Source organism: Phocoena sinus, chromosome 7 (assembly GCF_008692025.1).
Source record: "Phocoena sinus isolate mPhoSin1 chromosome 7, mPhoSin1.pri, whole genome shotgun sequence".
Lineage (NCBI taxonomy): Eukaryota > Metazoa > Chordata > Mammalia > Artiodactyla > Phocoenidae > Phocoena > Phocoena sinus.
The window spans coordinates 68,140,063-68,167,740 of NC_045769.1; the positions used below are offsets into that span (position 1 = coordinate 68,140,063).

A 27,678-nucleotide genomic window follows, 5' to 3' on the forward strand; every position below is an offset into this window, starting at 1 on the left:
CTCATTGCAAATGAAATAAAATTGCCTTTCCTGGTCAAATTCGACGTAAACATGGCTATTGTGTTTTCCTGGGCCACTTTGTTTACAATTCACTTAGTTGTTTATCCTTGGATTAACTAGAATTTGGGGAATACTTCAGATTTTAGATGCTCTAAAGTGATCTATATGATAGTATCAGAATCTGACAATTATTACTATATTTTAAGCTACTCTTTTAAAACGTTTATATTAAAAAAAGGTTTTATACTCTTTTAATACAAATTCCTTTAAGAATTTATTAAAATAATTTTTTCGGCTTTGGTAAGCCATAGTTGTAATTTATTTAAATTATTGTTAATTTGAGCTACATGATGGCTCCGTTTTCTGTGATGTATGAATTTTAAGCAAAACGTTTTAACCACAGTGATTCTAATATCATCAATTCTCCTTTATTTATAAAATTGTTCTTTTTCTGTAAGCAACAGGGGTAGAAGTTTATGGGTTTCTAGAAATACTCTTTCATTAGGAATGATATTAACCATTTTTAACTTCACAAAATATATAAAGGTTTACATATTAAATTAGTAGTTCATTTACATATGACTTGAGTAATACATTCTCATATTTTCTTCAAAAAATTAACTTTTTTGGACAATACTAAAACATCTGCTTTCTATAAAATATGAATATTAAATATTCACCAGGATACTGGGCTATTTTCTAGCAAGATATACATGCTACTTATCTAAATGGAAATAGTATTATTTATGCTATAACATGGGACTATATATGGTATTTTAGTTTTATGAATACATGTTAAACTTTGAAGATCTGCAATCTGTAGGTTTCACTTAAGATGGTCACATGTTTCTAAATTCCATTTACATATAGAATTTAATTGTTACATTAAAATGTGGAGATGCTTAAAATCTTCTCAATAATTTTGAATTAGCAGTATTAAATATTTAAATGAGGACTATTGTAATATTCTTTACTAATATATTAAAATTAACCAAAGTAGTAATAATAATAGTGACAACAACAATAGGTAGTCACAATAGTTAATGTTTACTTATTGATAATTTACAATGTGCCAGACACTGTGTTAAGCTCTTTATAATGGATTAACTCGTTTATCTTACCTCAAATAAGAGAAGTTCAAAAATGTTAATGTCTTAATTAAAATATCCCTGTTTTTTTCATTGAGACAACTGACCATTAGAAAGATAAATATTTCTCAACTAAAAACAATAGAATAAAACATATATAATTCTATTATTATGTATGTCTGCTAATTTTGTTTTTTTGTTGTTGTTTTTTTTGGTTTGTTTTTTGGGTTCGCGGGCCTCTCACTGTTGTGGCCTCTCCCGTTGCGGAGCACAGGCTCCGGACGCGCACACTCAGCGGCCATGGCTCACAGGCCCAGCCGCTCCGCGGCATGTGGGATCTTCCCAGACCGGGGCACGAACCCGTGTCCCCTCCATCGCAGGCGGACTCTCAACCACTGCGCCACCAGGGAAGCCCTGTTTGCTAATTATAAAGTAAATATTATATGGAATAAAGCAAAAACATCTGTAGGACTAGATATGAGGCTTTTATGTTTCTTTTTGGATTTAAATCTACTTAATACTTTACAAGAGTTATGAATTTAATCTAGATTACTTAATAAGCAAACTATTTCTAAGAATCTGGTTTGGATTTAGGAAGTAACATTAATCAAAAAGAAAATTTTACAACAAAGTAGAAAAACACTGTTTATCATACCAATATATAATTGTAGATTATCTCATTGTTCTAGATGTCATTGTAGAAAGTTTGTTTCAGTAAATCATGGTATAACTCTGGCTTTAATCTGTGTTTCAGAAAACTGTGAGAGTAGTGATCAATTTTAAGAAAACGCAGAAGACGATAGTGAGAGTTAGCCCACATGCACCACTTGAAGAACTTGCCCCTGTTATATGCAGCAAATGTGAGTTTGATCCATTACATACACTATTATTGAAGGACTATCAGTCTCAGGAGCCCCTCGACTTGACAAAATCTCTTAATGAGCTGGGACTAAGAGAATTATATGCCATGGATGTCAGCAGAGGTAAGTAGACTTTTCATGTTATTCATTTGGTGCATATATGTGCATGTTTTGTGTTTATGTGTAAGTGTTCTCAAGTTCATAATGGCACGTTAATGGATCCTGTAGTAAAGTCACTGCATGTCACTGGGAATAAGAAGAGAAAACTAAATGTAGTAAAATTTAACTTGAGTTCAGTTATTCAAATTGGAATAAAAACATGTCTTTCTTAGCTGTCATCCACATCTTACACCTTTCCATCTACCTATGAATATTTGGGCTGTAATTTAACTTAATTCTTTGTGGTTTTAAGATTTAAACAGAAAATTAAAGTTTACATGTAAAGTCGTTGTTCTAAAGAAGTGTGAATTACAATAGACTCGCCATGGATTTGTCTGAGTCTTAATTATCTTTCAAATTTGGGAGTTTCTTGACAAACTTTTTTCTAAGTTCAGCACCCAAAATCAACTGGCTTATAAAATGAATCCGTCTACTTACAAAAATCTTCTAAATAGGAATAGCTTAGAGTGTAAATCTATAGAAATAATGTATTAAAATTTGGAGATTTTAGATAATGTTGGTTTCTATGATGTCTGATAGATAAATGAAAGTTTATTCAACACAAATCTGTTTTATTAGGAGAAATAAAAGTTTAGTGAAGAATGATTACTTACACCCTCTGTGTATAGAGAACTTCAAACTTTATCCTGAGATTGTGGCTTTAAATAATCCATAAATGACTATTTCAACTCAGTGATGTTTTATACTTGAACAAACATTATCTTTTCAGCCAATTTACCCTCTTTTACCCCCTCCTTCTGTAGCCACTTCTGTTACTGCCTTCAATAAGTCATCTTTACAAGGTAAGACACATGAATCAGTAGAAACAGATTATAATATGAAATCTCTATTTCTATTGGGTAAATTGAAAACAAGATTATAATATGAAATCTCTATTTCTATTGGGTAAATTGAAAACAAGCTGCTAATTTTACCTGTTTTCTTATCATTACTAATATGTACATTCTGTAAAAGATTTTAATTTAGAAAGTCTTTGGTTTTTATTTCCTGAAAAATAGTTTAAAGCCCGCTACCTTGATTTCTGAATTTAATTTCAGTAATTACATTTCAATAATTGTTTGAAAATTAATATCATCTTAAGAATAACAAAAACATATTCTTGACTCTCAGACAGAAAATGATGTTGCTATGATCTTTATTGTGTACATATACTGATAACTTGGTGGTTCCATGGAAGAGTCTCAGATTATTTCTTTTGAAACAGTTATTCAAAATTATAAGGGTATATTCATCATAGGAAATGTTTGCAACCATTAAATTGTTTGTGAATATTTTGTAATAACATGGAAAGTGCTTATGCTAAAATCAGCTTTTAAAGCTTTTTAAATGTTTAATACAGTATGTTTTAAAAAAAAGCTTTTACATGAAATTTCTGAAAAGAAATACAAAAAAAATTTAAGAGTTGATACCTTTAGGTGGTAGGGCGATGGGTGAATTTTTGTCATCCTCCTTTTCTTTATTTTTTTTAAAGTTTACTTTATTTAAAAAAAATTTTGATTTACAAGGTTGTGTTAGTTTCAGGTGTACAGCAAAGTGAATCAGTTATACATATATCCACTCTTTTTTAGATTCTTTTCCCATATAGGTCATTACAGAGTACTGAGTAGAGTTCCCTGTGCTATACAGTAGGTCTATTTTATATATATCCTTCTTTTCTTTATATTATAGAATTTTTTAATGGAAATGTATTACTTTCATAGAGGAAAACTTTATTAAAAATTAGCCGTTAATAATAAAGTCTGGAAATCTGTTTCCCCATTAAAAAAGGATAGGCTCAGATAATTGATTACTATAATAATTACCCCCTACTAAAAAAAACAATAAAGTGTACACATTATACATTATTGGATTATTGGAATCTTCTTTCTTTACCACTTCCAATTTTTTTTATAACACAATGAGCCTCGCAATTCCAAGAATTAAGCCCACATCAGTAATAGTGTGATTATTTTTAGCGGCTGTCATGAAGACTAGCCTAATCAAAGGAGTTGAAAATTCTTATGTTTGTAAAGTATATACTGGCTAATAATCAGAAGATAGGCATGTTAATTCTGACACTACATTAGCTTTCAAGCTCATTGGCAAACTGATAGGGCAAATGCTTTATTTGTGTGGATCTCACCTTCCACTTCTATAATAATCTAGAGGTAGGAAAAAGTGTCCTCTGGTTCTTCCAGCAACAGCATTCTGTTACTTGTACTTGGCTTTTGCTTCTAACTTTGCCAGTCTCTACATACATAACCGAAAGCAAATTCCATAATCTTGTTGGCCTCAGTTTGAAGGTGTTGAATGCATTGATTTCTAATATCCCCTCCAGCTAAAAAAAAGTATGTGGTTTATGCAGAGTATTAAATGTTGTGAACATAATCTTAAGAGATTGTAACAGGAAAATGTAAAAAAAGCTCCTTTTACAGTGTCAAAATCTACAGGGTCAATGTTGTAAATGCTCCTGCCTCCTTACTTTGTCCGATATTATCAGAAGGCTTAGAACTTTGTGTGCAATTATTTACAGCCTCTCTTTGGGAAATAGGAAACTACAGTATTTGAGTTGCTTTTCTAAGTAAGCTCAACTCCTTGTCTTAGTGTTTAACTCTGACTTGTAGTGATCCCTGAAAGTGAGCTTTAGGTGAAGACTTAGGAGTTAACCAGAGTAGAGGATGCCCAGATGCCTGGAAATTGCTTTACCAAAAATAACTACATGAGTACTCTGGTTATAGTTATTGTACTGCACCACCATGTGAACTTTCTATTTACTGTTCCAACTAAATTTAATTGTATATCTACATTCAATTAATGGAGGAGTCTATCTTAAAATGAAAGAGTAGCATTTCTTAAAAAAAAAAAAGTCAGAGGTATTACACATCATCTTTAAATGGATACTGGATTCAGTTCTACTATTTAATGTCTGTTTTTCTTGGTGCAAGTTATTCAGACTTTCTGGTCACCATCACTAAGGCCTCAGATGTGTAATGAGATAGTACCATCTACTTCCAATTCTTTACATTCCCTAACTTATAAAAAGAAATCAGAATAATAACTTGTGACACCTACCTCATAGGATTGTTCTAAAGAGTGAGTTAGGCTTGTGAAAAATCTTTAACCACAAAGTGCTGTCCACATGTCTATTACTGTTAATTGTTAGCATTGTCAGCATTGTATAGCATGCATAGTGCTTATTTAATATTTGAAGCGTCAGATTTATGAAGTTTTAATCTGTGAAATATAGTTCTCCTTTAGTGTCTTATTGAGGAAAATTGCATTAATGTATTTATTGGTGTTAACTATGTTTGCTTCCATGGAATAACTCCTACTTTGTCATAATTTATTTAATTTTTTAAACATTTCCTTTAAATAAAAAGACTATACAGTTACTCCTAAGAAAGGGCTATGTATTTGAGACTTTACATTGAGCTGTAAGTTCTGCTACAGATATATCCCACAAATGTCACTATATAGTACTTTGTCTCCAGTGTCACTGAAATTATACTGTGGTTTACCGTAAAACCCATATGTGTTTCATAGGAGAAATCTTTTTAAAATTTATAAATCCCTACTCCTGTGTGTCTCTCTCTCTTTAAAATTTGCAACTTATCTGTTGAAGAAACCAGGTCATTTGTCTTATGGTGTTTCCCACATTCAGAATTTTGCTGATTGCATCCTGTGGTGCCACTTACATGTTTCTTTATCCTCTGCTTCCTGTAAATTGATTGTTAAATTTAGACTTGATCAGATTTGGGTGAGATATTTTTGCTAAGAATATTTCATGGATGGTATTGTGTATTTCCATTAACAGACCTGTAATAACAAGTTACCTTTTTTTGATGTTAGCCATCAATAATCTTCGCTTATGTCTTTTTTTTTAACTGTAGTTGATTTACAATGTTGTGTTAATATCTGCTGTACAGTAAAGTGATTCAGTGATACATATACATACATTCTTTTTTATATTCTTTTCCATTATGGTTTATCACAAGATATTAAATATAGTTCCCTGTGCTATACAGTAGGACCTTGTTGTTTATCCATTTTATATATAATAGTTTGCATCTACTGACTCCAAACTCCCAGTCCATCCCTTCCCCTCCCCACCCCCATCTTAGCAACCACAAGTCTGTTCTCTATGTCTGTGAGGCTGCTTCTGTTTCATAGGTGGATTCATTTGTGTCATATTTTAGATTCCACATATAAGTGATATCATATGGTATTTGTCTCTCTCTTCCTCACTTACTTCACTTAGTATGATAATCTCTAGGTCCATCCATGTTGCTGCAAATGGCATTGTTTCATTCTTTTTATGGTCGAGTAGTATTCCATTGTATATATGTACCACATCTTCTTTATCCGTTCATCTGTTGATGGACATTTAAGATGTTTGCATCTTTTGGCTATTGTGAATAGTGCTGCTGAGAACATCGGTGCCAATGTCTTGGTTAATTAGGAGTTAGAAAATAAATATAATCTGTTACAAATATTCCTTTAATTAGCAGTTGAGATATTTCTAAAAAAGAAGATTTCCCTATGTCAGCTATTTGTCTACCTAGATAGAGTTCATTCAGAAAAGACAGGATAAAAGTGTGATTCTTTCCCTTAATCAATTTTTAAAACAATGGACAGTGAGAATCAGGGTTTTTTTTAGTATCATTATGAATTCATGAAATTAAACATATGTGCTATGTTTTAATTTATTGAGATAGTCTTATGATGCCCAAATTGTCCTGACTTTGGCCAGGAGAAACCATATCACGTTGGCTCCTGAGATGGTCCCTTTTAGTGGGAAATGGTATTTAGAGACAGTCTGGGCAAGGGTGACTCAGCACTACTGAGTTTGTCATTGTTTTTGGCCCTTTCAGTTGACATTAGGAAACACTTTTTAGAAAATGAAATGTTACCTATACAACTTTGAGGTTTGACGTTTGCCATTCTGCTTAAATTGTGGTTTAATTTCGGCACTATTGACATTTTGGGCCAGATAATTCTTTGTTCCGGGGGGCTGTCTTGTGCATTGTAGTTTGTTTAGCAGCATCACTAGCCTGTACCCAGTATATGCCAGTAGCACATTCTCTTCACCCTTCCCCCAGTTGTGACAACCAAAATTGTCCCTAGGTTTTGTTAAACGTCTTTGGCGGGATGTGCGTGTGTGCGCGCGCAAAATCACCACCAGTTCAGGACCACTGTGTTAAAGAAATAAAGTTTTTAAAACATTTAACAGAGTGCTGAGTAATTATAATGAATCATGTTTTGGAGAATTAAATATTTCAGAATAGTTTAGCTCTGAGACAAAATATATAATTCAAAATCAACAAAGGGACAAACTGTATGATAGCAACTTCATATCTCATTTAATTCGAAGTGTCCTTTTTACTTCTGTAATGTTGGTAGTTATGGATAAAACACAGACTCTTGAGTCGCTTCAGTTTCCTCTGCTGTGGAACAGGAACAATAATACTAAATTTGCTTGTTGCTTTGAGAATTAATTAAAATATGAGGTGCTGAGCAGAGTGCGTGGTTCATAGTAGAGCATAATTAGTAGCTGTTATCATTAGATAAAGTTATCAAGGGAAAGTAATTGAGGGATAGTTCACCTCGGAGGTGAACATATAACCCCTCAAGCAAAAGTAAGGTGCTTTTCTTCTATTTTAGAGACCTGCCAAATATCACAAAACCTAGACCTTATGAAGGATAAAGAAAATAAAGGGTTTTTCAGCCTTTTTCAACGCAGTAAGAAAAAGCGGGAGCAAGTACGTATTTTCTTATGTAGCATTTTATAAGATTCTTCTACTCTGTTTTTAAGTGCACGTGCTTTTCATCTTGGAATTACCTGTAGATTTTGCTTTTTCATTCTTTATTAGACCGCCAGTGCCCCTGCAACTCCTCTAGTAAGTAAGCATCGTTCAGCTTTTACGAGGAGCAATACCATGACCAAACAGTATATTTCAAACACCCTGCCATCGGATGCACCCAAGAAGAGGCGTGCTCCACTGCCTCCAATGCCAGGGTCTCAGAGAGCCCCCCAGGACCTTGCTCACATCCAGGAGAGGCCAGCTTCTTGTGTGGTGAAATCCACAAGTCTGGATGAAACAGAGGAGGTACGTAAATTTGTTTTGTTTTTTATTTTTAGGACGGGGCAGGGGACCATCCGTTTTTCCTCTTAACTAACTTGTCCATTCCCACATAGGCTGCTAACAGGAACAGTTACTAATCTGTAATAAGATGAATAACTAGTTACTAATAACATTGGTACTGTGAAGAGATTCTATATGTAGAGTTCTGCAATACAGTAAAGAATAAATATGTCAGTTTTAAGTAGCTTTTATATACAAGCAAATAAATCATCCATAAACCTTAAAGCCGTGGTTTATTAAGGCCCAACTGGAGGTTCTTGCATGATGCATGTATTAGGAATGGAAATACTTTTTTTTTTCTCCTGTACGCGGGCCTCTCACTGTTGTGGCCTCTCCCGCTGCGGAGACAGGCTCCGGACACGCAGGCTCAGCGGCCATGGCTCACGGGCCCAGCCGCTCCGCGGAATGTGGGATCTTCCCGGACCGGGGCACGAACCCGTGTCCCCTGCATCGGCAGGCGGACTCTCAACCACTGCGCCACCAGGGAAGCCCGAAATACATATTTTTGAACACTTTTTTTTTAAACAGCAACAAATTTTTATGTTGCATTCGTGGGTTTCTAACTAGATATAGTCAGGTCTTGACCAGACTCTGAGATTCTTAGGGGAGAAATCCTTGTGTCTGCCTGATACATAAATACTCTATAATAAAAAAGAGTCTTTATATAGCATATATTGTAGTTACTATCATATACTTTTATGTTCAAGGCACTGTTCTAGGTGTACCTTTTTCTTAAACATTCTCACTATTGCTCTCTTTAATCCCAAATTTTCCTGGAGCATGCTGTTTTGTAGAAATCCATTTGCAAACAAGTTTTCATGCCTATGAAGTCTGTACATTCCTTGCTTTATTCAGGTGAATTACAAGCGAAGTTTTAAGTAAATGTGATTGAACATGAGACCATATATTTTGTTGCTTGTAATCAAATGATTTAAGTATCTGTGAAAGCAAATTTTATTTTGAGGTATTTGAGAAACCGAGAAGTTTTCTTGTATCTAGTTGAAGAGTTTTATTTCCCCCTTGGAAGCTTAGTAAATTCAATGCTCAAGTAAATGAACACTTCTCAACCAACTAATAAACATTTCTGTACTTCCTTAACCTTAGAAAAATTTTAACTATAGTTCTTAATTGTAATTGATAAGCTCTCATATGTGTCTTTAGAAAGTAGCAACTGGATTAGATAGAAATGAGCATAAAAAATGTTGGAACTCGGTAGTTATTTGGAAAATCATCTATTAAACTGTCTTCTTATTTCTATAAGGGTCTCTTGTCTAATGGTTGTGGTATAAAATCTCACCTTGCCCATCAGGAGGATAGTTATTTTTTCAAATGATAGAATCATTTACTACAGAATTTTCCAGGGTAACTGCTTGGTAGTTGGATTCAGCCTTAAAAAGCATGTGGGAGTGCTGTAGTCAGGCAAGAGGAATCCCGTTGAAAGATGCGGTGAATGTCAGGGCTGTGGCAAGTCTGGGCATGCGCAAGAAACAGAACTTGAGCGAGGAGAGAGGCAGGGACCAAATCAGGGTCCCAGAGACCTCATTTTGTGGCCATAACTAGTTTGCATTTCTTCATAGTGAATCATTTAAAAGGTAGCACTTTCAGGATTGTTTTATATTTTTAATTACCATAAAACTGTACTGTAAGAGTATAACTTATCATACTCATGAGTGGTTACCAAAGTCTGTCTTCTTCTTTATATAGAAATACATCTTAGCCCCTGCTCACAAACCTTTATTCCAGATGACTTCATCCAATCTATTCCAGTAAATGTCCTTTGTGTTGGGAGCCTGAAGAGGTCTACATTGTCTTTCTAACAGTCAGCTTCTTAAAATTTTAGGCCATGCTACTGGTGACCTCGACAAAAGCCATTTCTTTTGATTCCCACTCTCTGCTCTATGACCAGTTGATGCCCCCGTGTTAAGGACTAATTTTTTTTTTTTTTTTTAGTATGTTGCCTTTGGCAAACTAGACATCTTTATATAATTTTCTAGTTATTTTTTCCTTTGATCTGGACATATGGATAGTTCTTTGATGTATTATTTAGTAGGACCCTGGAATTATTTGTTTTTCCCTAGTGAAGCTGAAGAACCACTTTTTAAAATTTATTCATTACAAAAATTCTTAACAAGCTGTGGTTCTGTTTGTGATTGTGTGTTTGTGGGTATGTGTACATGTACATGTGTATGCTCATATGAATTCTTCCCTTCCCGGGCATCCCAGCACTTATTTTCTTAAGTTCTTTGCCATATTTGATGGAATAGATCACCCTTCGGTCTTGATTTTTCTTTCTTCCTTTTTTTTTTTGGGGGGGTGAGGGCTGTGCCATGTGGCATATGGGATCTTAGTTCCCTGACCAGGGATCGAACCTGTGCCCCCTACAGTAGAAGCATGGAGTCTTAACCAATGGACCACCGGGGAAGTCCTTACTCTCTTCCTTGGTCCTAATTCTCTTCTTATATCTCAGCTCTCTTCTATTTTTTTTTGCCACCACTTCCTTTACCCATTTTCTAAATTTGGAGGTACCTGAATCCACGGTATTAGCCTCTATTTACTCTTTCAGAGAAAACATCTATTCTTTGTTGAGTTTTTTGTTGTAGTGTTTTGAATAGTGTCCCCCCAAAAGATACATCCAAGTCAAGGATCTAGAGATGAGATAATCCTGGACTTAAGTTGGGCTCAAATCCAATGACTGGTGTTGGTATAAGAGGGGAGACATGGGCACAAAGACACAAAGGAGTAGGCCATGTGATGACAGAGACGGAGACTGCAGTAGTGCTGCCACAAGCCAAAGAATGCCAGGAGCCACCAGAAGCTGGAGGAGGCAAGGAAGGATTCTCCTCCAGTGCCTTCTGAGGGATATGGCCCTGCTGACACCTTGATTTCAGGCTACTAGCTTCCATAACTATGGTAGAATAAACTTCTGTTGTTTGAAGTTGCCCAGTCATGGCGATTTGTTACAGCAGCCCTATGAAATGAATACGTCAGCTTTGTATTCCAACCCCAATATTGTTCCACTTGAAGTTTGAACTCACGGTTGCTTATTGACTCATCACTACCTGGAAATCAACGTATTTAAAATCAACCTCACTCTCAGATTGAAAAGCTCAAGATCATCTTTGATGTTCTTTATTTTTCTTTTCACATCCAATTAGTGACCAACCCTTCATTCAGTCTCCCTTCACAATATATCCTTGTCCCTTTCTTCCATTCCCTCTGCTAAAAACATGCCTCAGGGAAATCCAGGGCCAGGAGGGTAAGGAGAAGGTCAGGACTTAACTTGTCTTGCCCCTTCTTTTTTTTTTTTTTTTTTTTTTTGTGGTACGCGGGCCTTTCACCGCTGTGGCCTCTCCCATTGCAGAGCACAGGCTCCGGATGCGCAGGCTCAGCGGCCATGGCTCACGGGCCCAGCCGCTCCGCGGCATGTGGGATCTTCCCAGACCGGGGCACGAACCCGTGTCCCCTGCATCGGCAGGCGGACTCTCAACCACTGCGCCACCAGGGAAGCCAGTCTTGCCCCTTCTTGTCTTCAGAAGACAAAGAATGTGGCAAGCTGCCACATTTATATTTTATAATTGTCACTTCCCAGTTCAGAAACTTTGGATAGCTAGCTGTTATTTTCTAGGCATTCAAGGTCCTCTACCAGCATAACAATTTGGTGGGTATGGAGGGCTGTGCTTTCCTCACTCCCTCCCTCCCTCCCTCCCTCCCTTCCTTCCTTTCTTCCTTCTTTCCTTCCTTTCTTTCTTCCTTCCTTCCTTCCTTCCTTCCTTCCTTCCTTCCCCCCTCCCTCCCTCTCTCCCTCCCTCTTCCCCTCGCTCTCTCCCTCACTCCTCCCCTCCCTTTCTCTCTTTCTTTCTAGCTGTATTGACATATAATTGACAAATAAAATTGTAAGCTATTTAAAGTACACATTGTGGTAATTTGAAATACATTGTGAAAAAATTCCCACTATCTATTTAATTAACATATCCATCACTTCACATATTATCTTTTTTTTTTTGGTAAGAATATTAAAGTTCTACTCTCTTAGCGAATTTCAATTATATAATACAATGTTGTCAGCTATAGTCACTATGTTTTACATTAGATCCTCAGACCTTATTCATCTTATAGCTGAAAGTTTGTCCTCTTTTACCAATTGCTATTTCCCCTACCGCCTAGCCCCAGGCCACCTTTTCTACTCTCTGTTTCTATGAGTTTGATTTTTTTAGATTCCACATATAAGTGATACCATGCAGTATTTGCCATTCTTTGTCTGGCTTATTTCATTTAGTGTAATGCCTTCAAGGTCCATCCATGTTGTCACAAAGGGCAGGATTTCCTTCTTTCTCATGGATGAATAATATTCCTCTGTGTGTGAGTGTGTGCACACGTGTGTATCACATATATTTATTTTTTAACATATCACATCTTTGTCCATTCATCCATACATGGACACTTTGGTTGTTTCCATATCTTGGCTATTGTGAATAATGGTTCAGTAAACATGGGAGTGCAGGTATCTTTTCAGTATCCTATTTTTATTTCCTTTGGATACATACCCAGAAGTGCAATTCCTGGATCATGTGGTAGCTCTATTTTTAATTATTTGATGGACCTCCATACTGTTTTCCATAGTGGCTGCACCAATTTACATCCGCACCAAGAGTGCACCGGGATCCCCTTTCCTCCACATTCTGCAAGCACGTAGCTCTTATATTCTTGATGACAGCCATTCTAACAGGTATGAGGTGGTATCTTAATGTAATTTTGATTTGTACTTCCCTGATGATTAATGATGTTAAACACCATTTCATGTACCTATTGACCATTTGTAAATCTTTGGAAAAGTATTTATTTAGTTCCTCTGCCCATTTTTTCATTGCTTTTTTTTTTTTTTTTTTGGTTATTGAGTTGTGTGAGTTCTTTATATATTTTGGATATCAGCCCCTTATCAGATGGAGTGATCTTACTTTCTCTGAATTTGTCTCTCTTGTGCCTTTTTATTTTGTTTTAATTTATGTATATGTGCAGGTAGTATATTCATATGATATATATTTCTAAAGATAAAAAGGAAAATACAGTGAAAATTCTCCTTTCCTACCCTGCCGCTAGCCAAATTCTTATGCCCAGAGGCAACCACTAACAGTTTCTTGTATTCTTCCAGACATAATCTATATATACTCAAGCCAGTATTCAGCCTACATATGATTTTTTTCTCAGATGGTCACATGTTACATGCATTATGTTATACCTCACTTTTTGATACTGAATGATATATTTTTGATATCCTTATCAGTACATAAAGGGCTTCCCTTTTTAAAAGCTGCATAATAAATATTCCATTGATGGATATAACATGTTATGGGGTGGGTACCCCATCCTCTAAACATAAAGGTTATTTTATTGTTTAAAGCTTATAGCATGGTTAAATTTCCGCCCTTTTTTTTCTTCCAAACCAGAGGGTGGGAATTGTGTTTCACAGAGAAATTCTGTAACATAGTAGGTGTTCAAGAGAATTGATAAGTAACCACAGCTTCCAATAAAATTTTAGTATTTCATGTGTAGATCTGGTAAATTTTCAGAAGTACTTGGATAACTTAAAAATTGCTTACATTTACTTTTATAGTAATTGGCCCAAGTTATTCTTGGCAATATTCTTCTTAAGCTTTTACAAAAAAGCCAGAATTTTGGCAAGGTTGTATTGAAAGCTTAAGGACTAATAACTAAAAGGTAGTGTGCATTACATAAGGCATATAAATAAAATTGAGCCCCAAATTGAAATTTTTTATAGTGTTAGATGAAAATATTCAGGAAACTCAGCAAAACATAAGTTTATAGATGAATTTTACTTATTTTACTGTTTGCTTCTTTTAAATTTAAAATCAAAGGGTCATTATCACTATAGACATTTTATATCTGTTTTAACAATTTCATTTTGAATTTGAAATTTTAAAAAGGCACTATTTTTACTGATTAAAAGTAATGCCAAGCTGGGAAAAAAATTACTGGAAAAAACCACGGCAAAATCATTTCCAAGTCCATGAAGAATTTTGGATATATCTTTATCCTGTAATTTTTATTGTTTAGGTGGTAAGATAAACCACAAGGGTGCGCTGTTTAACAGAACTACCGCATTTTGATTTTTCCAATTTTTTTTTTTTTCTCCAAAGAGCCCTTTGAATAAAGCAGAAAGAAAATATTGGAAATAGTTACATTATATTAGAAATAGCAAATGCTTATCTCTTGTGGGTGAAGTGCCTGAAAACAGAGCTAGAGAGATAAATAACAGTAATGCATAACAAAGTGATTTATAATTAGCACAGTTTTATTCATTTTGAGCTTTTATCTTAATGTTCTTTTAAGTAATCATTGATATTATATTTGCCTTAGGCTTACAGATAAGTCAGTCTATCTGTAGCTTGGAAAAAATATTGTCAACCACATCTATTTTATGCTTTTTGGCTGTCTATATTTAATAATTTGCCTCTTTCCTCTAAGGCATTTCTCAATACTGGCAAATTAAGGTATTCGGATAGTGATTTTGGAGCATCAACTGAAAATATTCACATAAAAGGCTGTTGATTTTCTGAGCTAATTTTGGCAACCGATTGTGCAGTTTCCAAAGAGGATTCAATGATGATCCCAGTTAGTAAGATAATTTATCTTAACCTTTTTGGGGAACATTTCTGCATCTAAACTTCTGTCCACCTAAAGAATATATTTTAAAGACTACATAGTTTACTGTCATTGCTACAGTGTCCTTTGCATGTCCCTGAATCTCCCTGTACTCTTTTCACATGGTTTCAGGTCTCGTGTCATTTTCTTTGTCAAGGTGAAATACATTGTCTTCTATGGAAATGTTCATTTGGAAGAGAAAACTCTCCAACTAGAAAATTTCTGGCAGTTTTTCCTGGTACTCTTTAAGCACTTTGTGAACACGATTCTGCCTGAAGATGTGAAATGCCATTTGCACAACAACATATGTAAGAGCTGGCTCATGCTGTCATTTACATGGACTAGATCACATGTATTACTGCATAAAATACATATAGTTATTAACATAAGATTGTCATTTACTTCATACATGGCAGAAGTCAGAAATGCAGTGGCATTGACTTAAATTAAAAGTGACTTAGGGGCTTCCCTGGTGGCGCGGTGGTTGAGAGTCCGCCTGTCGATGCAGGGGACGTGGGTTCGTGCCCCGGTCCGGGAGGATCCCACGTGCCGCGGAGCGGCTGGGCCCGTGAGCCATGGCCGCTGAGCCTGTGCGTCCGGAGCCTGTGCTCCGCAACGGGAGAGGCCACAACAGTGAGAGGCCCACGTACCACAAAAAAAAAAAAAAAAAAAAAAAAAAGTGACTTAGAATTCTGGGATTGAAACTAAGTTAAGAAATGCAGTTTCCGTCCCGTGTCTGCTGACCAAGTATCTGTGAAGAGCACATTAAATGAAATCAGTGGCCAAAGGATGTCCTAGTATTATTGACAAATTAACCTTTTATGCCTATTTTACATCTGAAGAAGAGGAAGAAGAGTTGGACAGAAGCTGTAGGTAATCTTGATCCATTGAATTCACAGAACCTTTTGGAGAATTCTTTATTTTTTCATATTTGGTATGGCTTTGCTGCTTGGTTATGTGAGTACACAACAGTGAATTGTTTTTCCTGGGCTAGTAGCATGGCACCTCGTTTTCTTTAGGATATTGGCTTTTGGCTGGGAACACAATAAGGAATGCTCTTGATTGGGCATTTCACTTGGTCTCATTTTGTATTCTGCTGCAAACACTCAAATGTTGAGAAATTGAAATTCTTTGCCATATACTCTTATGCAAGTGAAATTTAATACTTAGAGTGTTAGTTTTTTAACAGCTGATTTGTTTCTTTAAAAATATTTGACATTTTTCATCTTTTACCCAATTTCATCTTTTAATATTTATCATGCTTTACAAGCAGATAAAATGATAGATTGTTATATGATTTTGAAATGTGCAAGTATATTTGGTCTTAGCTTCACTTAATGAGTTTAATCTAGTCATTTTATGCAGTCATTAAGGTTGTTGTAATAGAGCATTTATAATTTTTAAGAAATATACCCCTTTTTAGTTTTTTTCTCCAGGTTATCTAATAACATTTGATTTTTTTTTTTTACCTCCACTCTCCACTTATATTATATAGAAAGTGGACCACACACATAATTCTCCAATTGCCTAGGAACAGTGGTTGTCATGGCATTTTCAGCTTGATATACGGGATACAGCTGTCTGTACTTCCAAAAATATGACTTGTTTCATTCAGTAGAGAAATGCACCAGCGCAGTATAATATTTAATATTCTTCCTCTTTTAAGGCTTCCCCAGATATAAGACATACTTTGTATTGTAGTTTTCATCAGATTTTCAAAGGGTCATAATCACCCAAGAGCAGAAGTAATGACTAATGCTTATATATCACTTACTAATATTTCAGACAAGGCTCAACCACGTTGCTCATTTAATGCTCACAAAAATCCTCTGAACAGTTACTTTTTAGGTTTCTGCCAGCTTTACCTCTGACCTAAATGTAAAGAGCTATGCTCATTATGAAGTTGCTAAATTTTAAAGAACAGTACTATTCAAAGAACAATAGGTCATTTGTGGAATTTGTGTGGATTTATCTTCCTTATCTAGCTTTCCTCTCCGAAATACGTATACTGAGTTAATAAAATATCATTGAAAATAATCAGTTTTAGGGTTTTCCTTTACAAGTTCTCATAGTATGAATTTTACTTAGCCTTTCTACCACTGTGACATTTGGGACCTCATGGTTTCAAAGACATGCCTTTCTCTGGTAACCAGCATGTTAACAGAGGTCAGGGTGGAGAGAAGCTGGCCCCTTTCCTGGAGCCACAGTGATAAAATGGTGAGCTCACTTGGATAATGCCTGCCATACAGCCTTAACTCTCTTTCTGGGATGAACTGAGTTGGCCCCAGCTTGTTCCCTTGATTTCTCCCTTACTCTCATTGAGGCCCTAAATTAGTTACCTATAGATGTTGAGTATTCTCCTGACCTGCTCCTAGACACCCCTCTGTTTGATCACTATGACCGCAGAGAACCATGGTTATGCGGGCTTCTCATTGCAGTGCCTTGTCTTTGTTGTGGAGCATGGGCTCTAGGCACGCAGGCTTCAGTAGTTGTGGTGCACGGGCTCTAGAGCGCAGGCTCAGTAGTTGTGGTGCACAGGTCTAGTTGCTCTGCGGCATGTGGGATCTTCCCAGACCAGGGCTTGAACCCATGTCCCCTGCATTGGCAGGCAGATTCTTAACCACTGCGCCACCAGGGAAACCCACGACCATCCTTTGTTTTAAAGAAGATGTTGGGGGTAGGAGTTTATTAATTATTTATTTTTGCTCTGTTGGGTCTTCGTTTCTGTGTGAGGGCTTTCTCTAGTTGCGGCAAGCGGGGACCATCGCGGTGCGTGGGCCTCTCACTATCGCAGCCTCTCTTGTTGCGGAGCACAGGCTCCAGACGCGCAGGCTCAGTAGTTGTGGCTCACAGGCCTAGTTGCTCCACGGCATGTGGGATCCTCCCAGACCAGGGCTCGAACCTGTGTCCCCTGCATTAGCAGGCAGATTCTCAACCACTGCACCACCAGGGAAGCCCCACCCTCCTCTTTTTAACTTGATCCTGATCTCTGCTTATTCCTGGTTCATTTTGTCTTTTTTCATTCAAGATGTACTACTCAGGCCCTCATCTTTGGGCATTTAAAAAATGTTATAAGGGATTACCACTAATAAGACTTGGTTACACGCTTTCTCAAAGTATTGGAGAAGTGAAAGAAATGAAAGCAGATTGCCTCAGGGAGAGAATGTAAAACCCTTGCAAAGATAGGTGTAACACAGGTTGTAAAATTCATGTTTTGATTTTATTCTGATATGCGTGGAGAAGGGCTGGAAAGAATTATATTGTGGCAGAAGAAACGCTAGTCTGGTTTGAGAGAGAGTCTTGGATCTGTAATACGCCTATTCTTTGCTTTTGGTCATCTTTTGTCTTCTTCATCTTCTACCTTGAAGAACAAGCCATTGAACTTCTTTACGGTTTGGGTTTCTCCTCTGTAGAATAACGTTCTGTAATTAAATTTCCAGAACTCTTTTCAACTCTGGTATTATAAAATCTTTTTTTTTTTATAAAAGTTGTTGTTGTCATTTAAAATTGGCCTTTAACAGGTGAAAGTGCTCTGCTGCAGGGACCTTTGGTTTGATCAGTGTTACCAGACAGTGGTATCTAGTCTTGGTATTACTCCTCTAAAGATTTTTGAACCCTAAAGAACAATAGCAAAATGAAACATTGACTAACTGAGATCTTTCTCCCTGAACTCCAAACTGTAACACCAAAGTCAGCACAAGTGTTTTGGGCATCACTTAGAAGATGTTGAAGACAGAAAATTTGAGGATGATACGCTCAGGTTAATGAGTTTGTTAACCAGAGAACACAGATGTTATCATTGGCTAATCGTGAGTTTAAAACTAGATGATTTAGAGAGAAACCTAGTGGCAAGCGCAGCCACTCAGAATCCTCTGAAGAGATTTAATTTTTTGTTAGTAACTCAAAAAGTCACAAGTGAAGAGTCCTGGTAGTTATTTAGATACCTGTAAGTGAATCCAGCTCTAATCTCATTGCTTCCTCTCGTAGAATTTATTTCAGCAGGTTGATAAACACCCTGAAAATTGGCAGAACAGTTGCCTGCTTACATAGTGTGGATTTAAGAGCTCCAGGCTCTGATACTGCTGCCCTATTTCTTCTTTCTCTAATTACAATCATCTGGTACCTGGAATGTCACCCCTACTTCTTATACCCCTTCACTGATGACTTTTTAAAATCTAAGTTGACCTAAGCAAGACTTTCAGTGCTATAAATGAAGGATGTTAAAACAGGTTTATAGACAGAATAAGAAAATAGAATATGTAAGTCCTAGATCTTTAGGAGTCTGGAGGAAGTGCTGTCCAGGGGGCAAAATGGTGTAGAACAAGGAGATTCAAGGCAGCAAAATAAACTTGCTCTGGACCCACCAAAAGATAACATGTTGCGTGAAAAAAACATTAAAAAGAAAGAAACTGGCATGTATGCTTTCATCCAATACAAGGCACAACACGTGCATGTGTATGTGTGTGTGTGTGTGTGTGTGTGTGTGTGTGTGTGTGTGTATACAGGTATAAGGTAAAAGGCTGGACACCAAAACTTCTATGAGGTGACCTGTATTAGCTGAGATTTACAGTAATTTTTCTTTTCTTTTTTTCCTCATCATTGTATGCACTGTTTGCATCTCATAGGAGATTGTGCTAATTTTATGATCAAATTAATAATAAAACTGATTTCACTGTAGTAAGAAAAACTTACCTTCAGAGCTTTGCCTATTTTGAAATTCAGTAGAATATCTTATACTTCTATATTACATTCACTATGGTATAATAATTGTATGTTTTGACGTTTAAGAAAATCGATTTGTTGTTTAAGTTATAAAATTATTTTAGAATTCTTCTATCAAGAGTTAAGAGTTAAAGCTTGACCTTCAGTTATGTGAAAAAGTTCAGTCATTAGGATACTAATGACTAATTCATAGTAAATTAGGAAACCCTAATGTCAATTATAAGGTATTTTATAATATTTTATAGCATTTATTGAGAATGTCTGCATTGGAGAAAGATAATGGGAGTCTGTCCCTTAAAAAGAAAGAATATTATATGAGTTTTAAGACAATTTTATGAAATTGCTTAGGCTCTCTTTAACCCAACTCCTCCTCACATGGGAAATCGTATTATAAACAAACTAGAATCCAAAAGCTTCTAATAGAAACATTTAACAGGACTTCCCTGGTGGTGCAGTGGTTAAGAATCCGCCGGCCAATGCAGGGGACATGGGTTTGATCCCTAGTCCGGGAAGATCCCACATGCCGCAGAGCAGCTAAGCCTGTGGGCCAAACCTACTGAGTCTGTGCTCTAGAGCCTGGGAGCCACAACTACTGAGCCCGAGTGCCACAACTACTGAAGCCTGCGCTCCTAGAGCCCACGCTCCACAACAAGAGAAGCCACCGCAATAAGCCCACGCACCGCAACAAATAGCCCCTGCTCACCACTAGAGAAAGCCTGCCCGCAGCAACAAAGACCTAACGCAGCCAAAACAAAAAAAGAAACATTTAACGATGTCATTGATTGAAGTTGGGCCACTGTATTTCCATCCTTTGATTCAATCTTCTTTTTATTATTTTCCTATTTGTATTCTTCACTCTTAATCAGAATATATTGATTTCAGTGACCCACATCTTATAATTCAACTGTGATTAATAAGTGATCTAATGACAAGTACAGAGCTAGTACTAAGTAAATCTATTGAATACCATTCAATTCTATGTTCTTCAGCTAAATTTAGTTCCATTTTGAACCAGTGAATTCTGATCTGGATGTGAATTATGAAGGATTAACTATCTGGCATGGCTTTCAACTTGACCTTGCCATTTTCATTAGTGAATTCTGTTTCTCTGTGCAGTATTTTTCTTTTCACAGACTGTAAAATTCAGTGAGGTACATTCCTGTTAGAGGTGCAGTTTTTGCTGAAGGTAGGCAGACTTAGTGACTCTAACTAAAGTAAATAATTGAATATCTCTAATTATTAACCAAAGTGCTTTTCCCATAGTAAGAAGAAACCTGTCTGTTTTCTTGTGTTGTAAATCCTTTGGACTTAAATATAATTTGATATCAACTCCTTTTAAAATTTTTCAGTCATAATTTGACCAAAGGAAATGTACCTTGGCTAGGTGGTAAAAGCTAAAGACAGTTCTAAGCATTTCTTTCGTTTTAATTGTTCACATTAAATGTATGAAATATTTCAGATTTATATACTATAATTCACTTCCCTGTACCCCTCACTAAGAATTAACAAACTGGTGTTAAATATTTAGATTAAACTCCTTTAAGGTATGATGAAGCTGCCTGAGGTGACTTAAAGGTGGAGTTTTACACACAGTGGATTTAGCTTGTGCAGTGGACTAAGCACAAGTTCTTAAGTTGTTTAAGGTTGATTATAACTGAGACTCACCCTAATAGGACTCCCACCACCGCCATCACTAATTAAAGTACAGTCTTAGAATAAGTAGCACAGCCTCCGGACACGCAGGCTCAGCGGCCATGGCTCACGGGCCCAGCCGCTCCGCGGCACGTGGGATCTTCCCGGACCAGGTCACGAACTCGCGTCCCCTGCATCGGCAGGCGGACTCTCAACCACTGCACCACCAGGGAAGCCCTAAGTACCTCCTTTTATCCACACTTTTTACTCTAATCTCTACACTACAACTGTCATTTGCTTATTTTTTTACACTTTCACATACTTGAAAATAGACAAATTACATGTAATAACATTAGCTCCTACTTATGGAGCATGTACTGGATACTAGGTGCAGCACTAAGTGCCTTACACAGGTCATTTCACGTGAGCACCCAGCCCCTAGGAAGCAGGTACTGTTTTCCCAGTTTGTGGAGAAGGAGGCAGAAGGTTGCAGGGACAGTAAATGCCACATTCCCCGTTCAGGCCCTGGCATCGACTCCAAAGCTCATGTGTTTGGTAACCATTACCCTGGCTGCCTTCCAACTTGCAAACCCTCTGTAAGCTTCTCGCCAATTAGACAAAGTCACACTCAAAATCCTGGGTAGCTCAATCCTGAGAAATGCAAGAGTAGAGCTATTGGGAGCCTATTAAGGAGCATATTCCTGAAGTGCACAGAACAAAACGGGGCTTCAGAATGCGTGGGGGCCTTCCTCGCCCTTCTTTCTTTCAGCATTTTATATGGGAGCTCATGCCGTGTTTACTTAAATAACTGCAGTAGTTTAGTACGTCTACTTCTTAGCAAGCTTGTGTGCTGGATCCGTATATTCTACACGTATCCCACGGTACACGCCAGTTTTCTTGGCTACAATCTATTTAGGAACACCTAGGTCTTCTACCTCAAATGCCCCTTCTTTCTTGCAGGCTTTTACCCAAGAGAAGGATGTTTTCCGTAGACATAGGATCCTGGGGTTCTTCCATTTTCGTCTTATTAGCAATGTTTTAGTTAACACAAAATAACTCCCAAGTTTGATTTTTTTTGGCTGCTGCTTAGCTGATTGAAATTCTTTTCTAAGTTGTTAAATTTACATTTTGGTCACCAAGTTAGTAAGCTCTTACCATTGCTCATAGCATTGAATCTAGTGATGCAGGTAACATAAGTTGACCTGGTCACATGCAGTGACAATCATGTTCTCTTCAAAGGTCTTCGTTCTCAGTCCCTATGATCCAGTTGCCGGTCTGGAAACATAAGTCCACTTGCTTTCATGACATGCCCGTACAATAGAGGAAGGGGGTAAATCTTACGGAATAAGGTTATAAAGCATGTGCTCCCCCAAGACGTTCATGGCTTTGCCCATCTAACCTGCATTCCCTCAGCTGTCTTCACAAAAGCTATTAGAACTGTTTTAGCATTTGTAACGCTGAAATATGTGTATTTGGACAAATTTTAAATTCTTTATCCATAGAAATATAAATATCCTGTACAAAAAAATGTTAGCTTATTTTAAGACCTCTGGGGTGATAAATGAAATATATGAGTTTATTTTTATTCTGTCTTTGAGTTATTAGGTCCATATAAATTTGTGAGCCTCTGTATATACATTCCTCCCTTTTTTATCTCTGTGCTATTTACTTTACTATGTTATAACCAGAATTTAAGAGCTCTAACTCCTAAACAGATACTACTGTCTGAGAAATTCATGTTGTGACTGCTTTTATCAGGTAACAGACCAATAAATGACAGTGGCTGGGAACCTGACCTAAAGGGGAACACGGGTTGTTATCAGACTACATGAAAGCGATCGGTCCAAACGTAAGGAACACGTTTTCAGCGTGGAATTAGAAGGAAAATCAAATGCTGCTCTGACTTCATGCATTCACCAATTACTTATTGTTCACCTACTGTGTTCCTACTGATAAACTAGGTCTGTGATAGGAATGAGGCATGCTTGAATAGGGCTTGACAGAAGTAAACTCATCAAGAAATAAAATGACGTCTTCTACTGCTTTTGATGTTTTAGATCAATATTTTAAAAAATGAAGTGTCATATTGTTTTAGGAGAATGTTTGGCCTTCTCCCTAACAATCCCTAAATTTCTTACTTTTCTAAGATAGCAAGTGAAGGTTTCCGAACACAGAGACATATCATCAATAAGAAGATTTTAATTTAAACTTTATGTCCTATTCAAAATGACATTTAAATATTGCTGATCTATCACTACATTTCTTTCTCAGCTCTTTGTCGCCGAGGGCCCTTCTCCTAATTATTTCAGAGGTCCAAGCAGCAGTTGAGGGCCCACCCACGGGGTTGGGGGGGGTGACCCTCTGATTTAATCAAAATTGGCTTCAGTGACTCTGAATCAAAATCTGGGTTTGGGTGGCAGGCTTTGACTCTTTTCATGCTGGATTATGGAGACGTCTGAAGAGTTCTGTAGGAGGAACCAGGGTAATGAGAGGAGAGGAGATTGGTGGCTGCAGCTGTTTACCCACTGGTAATGGAAGAAGTTTAATGTTCTGATTACCGATAAGGTCAGCCTGGTGCCACCCTGTCTGACCCCCTCGTTAACATGAGTTAACCTTAGTGAGAGGTGTGTTCCACCAAGTGCCTGCCATATGGACCTGACTCTGCTTCTGCCCGTGTGAGATGAGCTGCCTTCCGCTTTTGTCCCTAACAGAACTGGCAGTGATGACAGCTAACTCAAACTTTTCTCTGTGAGCGCAGGCTTCCTTTCTTCTCTAGCAGAAATATTATAACATTACAAAATAGTAAATTTGCTAACTTTTTTGTGGTATATAGCAAGACATAATGACTGATAAACATCTTATGAACTAGGCCACTTCCCTCAGTTGTACTTACATCGTCTCTTAAGATTGGAATGGCCCAAGCTTTACATACTCTCCTAGTCCAAGTTTATCAAGGCCTTTTATTTGCAAATGAGGAAGGCAGTATTTGGTTCATTTCTTTCATTCACTCAACACGAATCTATTGAGAAACTTCTATGAGACAGACTTTGTTCTGGAGACACGGAAGTGAGCAAAATAGGAGGAAAAAATATCCTTGCCCTTAGAGTCAAACCTGGTGGAAGCAACAATAAACAAGGTAAAGAGGCCAACTCTGTGGTATGTTAGAGAGTGATTAAATGCTGATCATAAGATCAAGCTGGGAAGACGGATAGGAATTGTTGAGGCGGCGGGGGCGGGGGGAAGTCAAGGAGGAGCTCACTGAAAAGGTGACATTTGAGAAACGACCTGAAGAAGATGATGGGGTAAGACATTAAGTTATCGGAAGAGCATTCCAGGGACAGGGACAGCAAGGGCAACCACTCTGAGGTGGGAACACTCCTGGCACATTTGAGGAGCAGTGTGAAGGCCAGTGTGGCTCACTCTGCTCCACACCTGGAGAAGGAGGTGGTCAGAGAGATCTAGGGGCCAGGTCACCAATGGCCTTAGAACTCATTACAAGGACTTTAGCTTTTCTGTACCAATTGGGAAATTATTAGTGGGTATTGAACAAAGTGCCTTCACCTGATTTTTATTTTAACAGGATCCTTTGCTGCTATATTGAGGAAGGACTCTAGGGAAGCAATGTGGAAGAAGCAATCCAATTAGAAGGTTCTTAGTGATGGCTCACTCTGTGGTAGCAGTTGAGCTGGATGAGCCAATAGGATGGACTTGATATGGAGTGTGAGAGAGAGGGGACATGGGAGGGTGACTCCAAAGTTTCTGGCATGAACAAATGGAATAATGACTTGCTGTTTTTATTGAAACAGGGAAGACTGTGAGAACAGGGTTGTTTTTAATGGGGGAGATGAAAGGAGGATTAGCAGGATCTTAGTTTTAGATATGCTGAGTTTGAAATGGGCTTCAACATTAGGTGAAGATCAGACAGAGGTCCAGGATGGAGACATAATTTGGAAATCATCAACATATAAATAATACATAAAACCCAAAGATAGCAGACACTACCAAGAATGAGTATAGATTCTAAAAAGAATATGTCCAAGGACTAGATGAAAAGGAACCAACACAGAAAACAGTTCAGATCTTTGCAGAGTAAGGAAATAGTATTCTGGGTATAAGGAAAAGAAGATTTTAGAGGGTGGTCAACTGTTTAATTCTGCTAATATGTCAAACAAGTGAGTTCTAAGAAGTAACCACTGATTTAGTCATGAGGGAGGTCATTGATGACTTTGATAGTGTAAAGGAAAAACTCAGTTTTCTACCCATGTAGGGAAAAACCCAGTTCTTTGCTACTGTGTGTTTCTTCCCTGTGAGTCTCCTTTGCTACTCACACAAAACATTTCACTTTTGTTCAACAAACGTGTGGAGGTTTTCCCCACACTGCCAGGCAATTTTTAGATACCAGCATTCAGCTAAATTCTGACACCATCTACCCAGAGACAACATCAGATTCCACAGGATAAGGGCTCAGTCCCACAAGACGGCCCTCCCTTTCCTACAGATACTACAGGCACCAGTCACAAGCCCAAGTTATCACCTCTGCTCCTGACCAACCAGCTATTGATTAGAGATTCCAGTGACCCCTTTCTTGGACTTCAGATGCCAACCACAAGTCCAGGTTGTTACCTATACTTCTGACCAACTGGCTATAAATCAAACCTCCCTCCTCAGGTTTGATTAATTTGCTAGAATGGCTCACAGAATTCAGGGAAACACTTGCTTACATTTACCAGTTTCCTAAGGGATATGATAAAGTATATAGATGAACATCTAGATGGAAGAGATGTATAGGGCAAGGTATGTGGGGAGGGGCATGGGGCTTGCACTACCTGTCCAGGTATGCCACTCTCCCAGCACCTCCACGTGTGCACTGACCTGGAAGCTCTCTGAACTCCATACTTTTGTGATTTTACGGCAGCCTCATCACATAGGCATGATCAGTCATTAACTCCATTTTCAACCCTTCTCCCTTCTCAAGAGAATGAGGGCAGGGCTGAAAATTCCAGACTTCTAATCATGACTTTCCCATGACCAGCCCTCATCCAGGAGCCCATCCAGAGTTGCCTCATTACAACAAAAGGTACTCCTATCATCCAGGAAATGACAAAGGTTTCAGGAGCTCTGTGTCAGGAACTGGGGCCCAAGACCAATATTAGACCAAGAGATGCTACTAGTGTTCTTGTCACTTAGGAAAGTTCAAGGGTTTTAGGAGCTCTGTGCCGGGAATGTGGGCAGAGACCATTATATATTTTCTATTATCTCACAGATAGGAATAGTTTTAATGGATCAAAGGTTGAGAAAAATCTGATTGGAGGGGTTCAAGTGGGAGATGAGAAATTGGAGGAAAAACAACTATGAATAACACTTTTAAGCAGGTTTGTTGTAAGGGGAAAGAGCAAGATGACGTGGCAATGGGCCAGGAGGAACCGGCCAGCCTGCTGACAGTCACATGCTGGGAGTGTGAGCATTAACTGTGTATAGAGTCGAGGACGTCAAATGACCTCGCCTTTGGTAGACATATAGATTTTTGAAATGTTTGTCATTGATGTATTGTGCCAAAAAGAAAGATTAATCAAGCCAGTCTTAATGTACAGATATTCTTCCCTTTTTCACTTCTTACTTTACATCCAGTATTTTCTCTAGATTTTCCTTTGAAAGCTAGTTTTTAACTGCGTTGCCTATGAGTGTTCTACATTTTCATTAGTTGTTTACATGCCAGCCTCCCATTCTAGCCTAACCTTACTGAGAAGCATCATATTATACTTTTCTTTACATATCCGTCTCTGACACGTGGCAGATACTCCGTAAATGCTTTTTGAATGAATGACCATTATGTTCCATATTGGCATACGATGTGTTTGATGTAAAGGTCAGTGTCTTCCTGAAGTTTGCTGTTCATTTCTGAATAGAGATTCTATTTGGTCACTTTGTTTTCCATAGCGTTCCTCTGGAGCAGGCAGAGTGAGGACAGGCTCTCTGCAGCTCGGTAGCACATCCGGTGGGAATTCATCTTTGAAAAGGACAAAGCGAAAAGCACCTTCCCCACCCTCCAAAACAGCCCTGCAACAAAGTGATGAAAATAGTCACGTGACTGGTAATGTTACTTTTCCCATTAATATTAGTGTTGTGTTTTCTTTAATATAGACAATAGAAATGATATAGGTTATAAATCACATCTTTTTATTAAATAATATTAGTACTTAAACTTACGCTTTTAATTAATTGATTTTAATAGTAGTGCTTAGATAGTCCCTGATTATTCTCACTACCTTTGAAAAATCTGCATAACAAAATTTAAAACTGTACATACAGCTCCATTATCCTAAAATGAACATGTTATAATTTGTGAGTCTATTCAGAAAGATACTGCCTTTCCAGGATTGACTACATGTAGGACTGGGAATCAAAATAGATTTT

The 27,678-nt window shown here is 37.4% G+C and overlaps 1 protein-coding gene across 8 annotated transcripts in view; it reads left to right on the forward strand.

Annotated features, from left to right (window-relative positions):
* COBLL1 (cordon-bleu WH2 repeat protein like 1) overlaps positions 1–27,678 on the forward strand; it is a 161,047-nt gene that overhangs the window by 111,963 nt on the left and 21,406 nt on the right. For 6 of the 8 annotated variants that reach the window (XM_032637635.1, XM_032637632.1, XM_032637633.1 and 3 more), the window contains 5 exons: positions 1,843–2,071; positions 2,872–2,910; positions 7,769–7,866; positions 7,978–8,214; positions 27,202–27,355. In XM_032637635.1, coding sequence (XP_032493526.1) covers positions 1,843–2,071; positions 2,872–2,910; positions 7,769–7,866; positions 7,978–8,214; positions 27,202–27,355 — 757 coding nt within the window. The remainder of the gene's footprint in view (positions 1–1,842; positions 2,072–2,871; positions 2,911–7,768; positions 7,867–7,977; positions 8,215–27,201; positions 27,356–27,678) is intronic. The other 2 variants (XM_032637636.1, XM_032637637.1) reach the window with 1 other exon arrangement.